At 39.0% G+C, this 7,418-nt stretch overlaps 1 protein-coding gene across 1 annotated transcript; it reads right to left on the bottom strand.

Annotated features, from left to right (window-relative positions):
* Positions 1–1,913: 1,913 nt before the first annotated feature.
* zdhhc11 (zinc finger DHHC-type containing 11) lies at positions 1,914–7,377 on the bottom strand. The gene is made up of 11 exons (XM_044358922.1): positions 6,527–7,377; positions 5,320–5,541; positions 4,667–4,845; positions 4,449–4,550; positions 4,228–4,352; positions 3,956–4,111; positions 3,746–3,855; positions 3,606–3,655; positions 3,459–3,522; positions 3,280–3,358; positions 1,914–2,711 (listed from the first exon to the last, which is right to left on the bottom strand). The coding sequence occupies exons 2-11, from the start codon at positions 5,539–5,541 to the stop codon at positions 2,569–2,571; spliced, it is 1,230 nt and encodes a 409-aa protein (XP_044214857.1). The 5' UTR covers positions 6,527–7,377; the 3' UTR covers positions 1,914–2,568.
* Between the last annotated feature and the right edge of the window lie 41 nt (positions 7,378–7,418).

Genomic DNA, 7,418 nt, shown 5'->3' with positions numbered 1-7,418 from the left:
TACTGTAAAGCTTTGCAGTTTGAGGCTTGAAGCATTTGGTGTTGCTCGAACATATTTTTCCTTTTAGATATGGGAAACAATAAATAGAATAAGGATGATAGGGAATTAAAAAAAAATGTCCCTGGACGTTTTGACTCATTAAAGCCTAAACCCATACAGTCAAAAGGCCAAAAGGTAGATATCACACTATATCATAATTTGTAGAACATTATTCAGATGTTACAGGTGATTACTGAACAATGTTATTTCATTGAAGTAACAAGTGAATTACAGTAGATGTATAATATCTTAGAGTTCTCACAAATGGGGAGTGTGTATTAGAAGGAGGGTTCTGGCTAAAAGAGAAATTGATAAATTTAGTAACTGAACAATCCACTCAAGCTCCCTTATTTCCTGATCATTTACGGTATCTGTACCACCCAGCACCTACAGCCCTCTAGTGGTGAAAACATATGACACCCTACAAATGGACAAACAACACAAGCATAGAGAAACAACTCTTGAATTGGCTGCTGCAATCCCTTTGTGAAATTCCTGCATAAACTAGATGCATAAAAGCTAGCAAATTGGAGCAAATTCCAGCTGTGAAGTTCACAAATCAAAAGCAGTCCTCTATGGAACATAAAGAGCAGCCTGGTTGGATTACTTACTCACAAAGAGAACATGTTCTTAAGAGAAAGCTGGCTTTAATCATACAATTGTCACTGGCAGCAAGGTGGAAAAAAACCACCCAACTGATCTGTAATAGAAATAATTAAAAGAAAAAGTCAAAACAGCGAGCAGGCGAGTCATAGAACAGAATAAAAATGCGTATACTGTATCCTTCCTCAATTAAATAAACTTCAACTCTGCTGTGCCACTAATCATGTCACTGTCCAGGGCCATCAAGGCATGAGCATAAAAGCTAGCAGGTGCTTTTGAGTTACAGCACTCCAGAGCTTACGCTTGATTCATTTAAGAGCAGCAAAGCTCCACTGATGAGCTGGGTGACTAACAGGGTAAGTAGAAACAGTACACAGGATGTGGTATGTGCTGATTAAAAGACTATCTTTCCTTCTTGTTCACCATCCCCTCCTCTTCATGTCCTTCAGATTCATCCTGTTGTGTTACTACATGTGTATAATCATGACCTTTTTTGACCGTATCTCACAGCCAGTTGTTAGTTTGCCCTCTAAATCAGCCATTTCAGTGTTGTCAAATTGCTTATACTGCTGTCTGTAAAAGACCGCTAGCATTGGATGTACCTGGATGACATTTTAGGGCCCAGAAGAAACAAATCAGCAGAGTGCTAATTTTCCGAAATTGCCCATTATTTGTATACTGCCTCAGTAACATTATGTTGTGCATGAAACAGAATGAAATTAATGTCTCTGCAACTGCCCAAATTGTAAGTTATCTTTTACCGTTCCTCTGACAACCATTTGATTAATAGGCAAAATATCCCTTATTTCACTTGCCTAGTATATATATATATGTATATATATATATATATATATATATATATATATATATATATATATAGGACATATACTAGTTCATATATATTAATATTGTTTACTTCAGCATCCCCCTAAATGTACCATCTTGCATTGATCTGTGCTGTGGTGTTGATGCTTTTTCAACTTTGCATGGCTGAAAAATAAATATGTCAATACACAAGGCCTTATCTGGGTTTCCATCTAACAGCCTCTTCAATTCTCTGTCTTCAGCCAAACATGAGTCTTAGTTATTGGCACACTATCCACACTGTAGTTGTTGCATGAGTGTCAAATTTTTTTGCTACCAAGCACAATAGTAGATACCTATTCACCCTAGAAACATGTAGAAGCTGGAGATGGTAAGACTTTGGTTTCTCTATCGTATCAACTGTGTGGTAATGTAGGCTCAAGAAGAAGAAGAAAAAGAATGCATAGTGAATTTATATTCTTTACTATCAAATACAGCCAAAACAGTTGCTGAACATTGCCAGCTTTGTGAAATCATTGGTTAATAAAAACGGCAACAGAGAGCTGAAGTGCCGTCCTCCTTTTTCAAGCTAACATCTGTTCCACTCCTCTCAGCTAGAGAATGTATTTTGCCATATAAGGTTTGTTCTTTGGTCATTAGATAAAATGAAAAGATGTTCACATGTTACTGTCTGATACAGTACTTGATACTAATGTAGCTTAGAATATAAACAGAGATCTCCAGCATCATGTTTCAGCTTTTCTGGAAGATGTCAAAATACATCTATCTTGGCTTAGGCTAGTGAAACAGAGGCTATCCTTGAAGTGGGACTGAACTAAAACAAAGCTTTAAATAATTCAGTTGTCATTAAAAAAAAACAGTGCAGATAAAAAATGATAGAACACAATGTCAGATCCACAGTTATTCAGACTGCATAGAAAGTGTCCACTGGATAAAAAAAAAATGGTGCCATGACTGGTATCAAACTCAAATGTCATCCTCTGTCCTTATCAGCAGTGGCTCCATGATAATGTGGCTCAGTTTCATGAGGCATATTTTCATAATAAATAGTTCCTGAGAGCAGCATATTCAGATGCACCGCTGTGCAGACATCAGTTATTACTAAGTATCATCTGGAGTCATAACTGAACTTCCCAGAGGGTCCTGTGCGCCAGGTATACTGTCAACAGACTTCACATTTACACTCTGAGCATCTTCATCTGCTTCAGACATCCAGCTCTTGATGTTGCTGATGGATTTCTCACCTTACGGACATGAAAAACAAGAGGATGGAAACAGTATTTACAAACCTCAATAACTATTATTCTTTGGTAATCAATACTGTTAAATAAACCTCACTGTGAACCCTAAACCTTTCTGGAACTGATTTGTACTTATCTCACTGTATTGACAGTTTATTTACTCTGAGTGCCCTAGAATAATAGAGATCTCTGTACACTGTAATGCAATCAAACAGTCATGTGATAAATACTGTGAATCATTTAAATGTTTTACGCTGTCAGCAAAGTGTTGACTGAACTCAACTGTAAATGAGGAGGCTGTAATATGTGGTGTTGTGTTTGCACTATGTTGAAACATGGTGGCTTCCAACCTTTTATTAGGGAAGTGACAATACATATGTGAGCATTGAGAAGTTTTACCAAAGAATGATTCTGGTTGATTAATTTGAATCCCTGAATAGGTGTTTTTTTGTATCTATTGTCTTATCTAACATGAAACATGGTAAGGTGTTTCTAATATTTTGGCTCTTCCATCTATGTAAATGAAATGGAAACAATGAGAAGTGTACAGCAGGTTCAGTCAACTACTTACTTGTTGTGTTCTCTGTGGGATTTTCTGTGCCATAATGGAAACCGTTTTCCTTTTCTGCTGATATCTTAAAGTTTTCCAACTAGACCAAAAACAGATTTTCAATATTCAATATTACCCATTTTATATATGTAAAATGATTCAAAAAGAAATTGCGAGTGCATGCGAGTACATTTCCTTACCTCAGTGCAGATTGACTCTGAAAGTCGGCTGACGAGTGGTCCTTTATCATCAAATTTGCAGGTACTGCAGGAAAACCAGGCATTATTTATCCTTCTCTACAAGATGAGCTTCAAGTATGACAAAGAAATGTAAGGACTTTGGTTTACCTTGAACTCTGTGACAGTGCTGGCTCACAGTTAATTGAGCTCTCTTGATTCTTTAAAAAAAAAAAAAAGGGAAAATTAAAATTAAATACCTCATAGATTGAAAAAGTCAATAAAAGTGAAATACAGAGGACAGGTCTCACCTGTGGGGTCTTGTTCGCATCATGGGGATTTCCTGCTTCAATGTCTCGGTTTCTGGCTTGTTTTTGGCGCTGCATCTTTACATAATCATACGTGCTTATGCCTTTATGAACTGTATAGCCAAGAAAAGATATGGGAATTTGTGAAGATGAGTGGGTGGATATGGGAGAAAAGAGCCTTATCAAACGTCTTTCTTAAAGATTGTGACTCACAGAGGTAAAAGTGAAAACCCAGCAGATGAGTGAGCAGCAACAGACAGCTGATGCTCAGCATGACTGTTATGAAGGCTAATATAAGGAGACCAGCTGAACTAGTCTTTATGGGCGCCAACGGTAAAAACACCAGCCACGTCCCATTCCCGAGCTCACCTACATCACAAGGTGCAAAGAACAAGAGTGATTGAATTAACTGATACATTATCAAAGCTATTTCTATGTCCTTTGTTCAGCCACTTAAAAAAAAGCTCAATACTGTCATAACTCACTTTGAAAGTGTGGATCGGTCCGTAGGCTGTTTGGATTCAGATAGTGCTGAATAAATATGAACAAGATAACAACAACCAGCAGGAAGACACCCAGTGTAGCAGAGGAAAGTGCCACAAAGAAGTACCTGAGGGCAACATACAAAAACTGGTGATATTTTACATGTATATGACATAGTAAGATGCCAAAAGCATTATTTTTTTCATCCGAAACTTTGTCTTACCAGTAGTTTCTGCTGCCCACGCAGGTGTTCAGCCATTTGCAATGGTGATCGAAGTCTTGCACACACTTGTTGCACACACCGCAGTGTTTAACTTTAGGGCCGCTGCATGAAAAGGGGTTAAAATCATTAAATACAACCTTTACATAATGATATCTCAACTGATAAACTAGACAGAATTAAAAAAAAAAACAATACATTTGACTGCTTTGGATACATACACCTTGACATCACATAGATAACAGTGCAGGTCCTGGATGACATGGGCTTGCTTTGTCCGGTCAAAAAGCGGCATTGGACCAGAATAGTTCTGTTTGGCCCTCACGCTGGCATCTGCTGGATCTATAGTCACAGCAGCAATATGGGTGAAAAAGTGTACAATAAACGCCAAGCCCATCAGCTGTACGCAGCAAATGTTAAGGAAGAAAGAAATACTGCAATATGTTAAAGTGAGAAAGTGGTAAATGTGAGTGTGAACAAGTATACATAAACAAGAAACTGAAAACTGCTGTACACAAGTGCATCTTTTGTGTGCGAGATAAAGTCGGGTCTAAAGAAGTCAACTGCCGAGCGAGGCATCGGTTCAATAAACTAGTGTTGACATCATGCAGCATTCAACATGTGACAAAAACACCACTGATTAGCTCTTTTAGTCTTAACGGAGACCACAGAAACAGAGGCAGAGTCATGTCTGGTGTGACTGGAGCCCATACACACAGCCCACACAACAAAATCCTTGTCTTGTTCAGCAGCTCAAACAAAACCGTAGCAGAGACTATAATGGTCGCCCCATATTCAAATCTGAAAGCCACTGCTGCGCACTTAACATTCAACTGCAGCGACAGCAAGGTTTCAGCTGTGTGTTTAAGGATACAGTGTAGACCACATGGTTCCATGGCAGAGGCAGAAGAGGGATATAGATGCCAAAGCTGATTATGGCGAAGTAGCTGTACACCAGCCAGCCGATCACTTGGAAGGCTTGAGGGGGCCATGACCATCCGTTCATCCTGGGAGATTTGAAGGGGACCAGCTCATTTCTGCTGCTGCCACCATGCATAGGAGCTGTGCGTCTCAGCCGTTGACTGAAGCAGCTCATCTAGACAGCACAGGGGAAGAATAAACAAAGTCAGTACAGTAAAAAGCCACCTCCAGGCATCTATAAATGCCCTCTACACATTACTCATACTACAGCTCCAGCAGTGTGTGGCCACATTTGCTGGGGAAATGAGTTAGGAAAATGAGCTGGGCATTATCATAGTGACTGTTCAACCTTTTATGGATCAACATTCAGACTGCATAAGTTTTAGCTATGTGTTCCTAAGGAATCTAATAAAAACAACAGCCCTAGTCTATCCTCATTGCTATAAATGGGGTTGACAAAATATCAGAAACAGGAATTATCAGGAATAAAATTCAACAGCACCCCAAACTGCAGCCTCTAAAATGGCCATGAAGTGGAATAATCACCTTTCTAGACTGTTTCAACAAAAACATTATAACCATCATGACTCCATTAGCTTTAGTTTGTTAGGCCTAAATATAAACTGGCAACTTCACGAGGCCGTAGAAGATGTCTTCATCTTCACAGATGACAAAGGCACAGCTGCATACAACTTAGGAAGAGGATATTGTCACATAGCCTGCAGAAAACTGCTGATCCAGAATAAGTTCATTTTGCTCTTGACCTTATACTGACACTTGAGCTGTGCTAAAACTCTCCTTACTAATGTTGGCCTTGAAATCAGACAAGAATCAAGAATTTGCGGGCATTTCAACACAAACATGATGTGTTTGTTGGCCACACCCTTTAATCATGTTTTTTTTTTTTTTGCTCTATTATCAGCTCGACTTGTGGGTGAAATTTAACTGATTGTCTTCCTGACATTTGGTTTTGTTGCCTCTGTCTTGCTTAATAACTAAGATAGCAAATGTCCTCTCTAGCAGCTCATTTTTGTGTTTTATTCGCCGGCAGTCCACTGCTATTACGGCTTAAATACAATATATAAAACAATAAAATCATACCAATGAAGACATATGGCAAAATAAGCTGTGAATATGTTTAATCCATTCGAAATACTTACCTTTTCTGCTGAATTAATGCCGGACAGCCACTAAATTATAGGGTTAAAAAACTGTTCAAATCCAGAGGCAGATTTCCACCGATTGATTTCCCATAGGCTCGTTAGTTTGTCAACCGGACAGGTGTTTCAAAAAGTAAAAAAAAAAAAAAAACCTCACGATTTACAAACACGTACCGCATAAGACGACACGGAACAATTAAAAAGCTCCTGTTTACGTTGATAAAATGCTCCAGTGTCCTTGGATTTGGGACACCGAGAAGACGTGAGTCAGAAGTTGAAGAATCAACTCACTCAGCAGGTCGGAGCAGCGCTATGGCAACTGTCTTGCTGCGCATGCGCATAACAGCTCTCCTCAAGATGCCCTTAGCTTTGTGTTGTGGGCCCCTTCAAACACGGAATAAATACGCATCCAGCTTGCCTTTAAAACCCCGTCTTAGTCATTAATTTTTAATAGTTTTGGACCCTGCTGAATAAAAGCCCCTCAAACAAACAAACAAACAAACAAACAAACAAACGCCTATTTCCCATCAGTTCAAGAGGGAACCACAAGCACGCCCAGAGACGCACATGACACTTCTGCTTTCAAACCCTTCTTTCACTATATTTATCTCCAGCTTCTAGTGGTGCATTATACTCAGTGTAGATGGTATATTGCATACATACTGCATTACTTTCACTTCCATGTTTTCTCTTCTTTACATACCTATCCTAGAAAAGCAGACACTGCTCATCTATGCGTGTAACTGCTACTTCTGCTACAGAAATCCGAGAACTCAGCTGTATTACAGCGCAACAATCTTGCATCATGCTTAAACTGTAAATGCACTAAATTTGGAGAATTACTGGTGGACAGTTCCTACGTTAACAGCTGTTGTAAAATCATGCCGCTAAC

This window comes from Thunnus albacares, chromosome 8 (genome assembly GCF_914725855.1).
Source record: "Thunnus albacares chromosome 8, fThuAlb1.1, whole genome shotgun sequence".
In the NCBI taxonomy this organism is placed as follows: domain Eukaryota; kingdom Metazoa; phylum Chordata; class Actinopteri; order Scombriformes; family Scombridae; genus Thunnus; species Thunnus albacares.
This window is presented reverse-complemented; position numbering and strand designations above follow the sequence as displayed.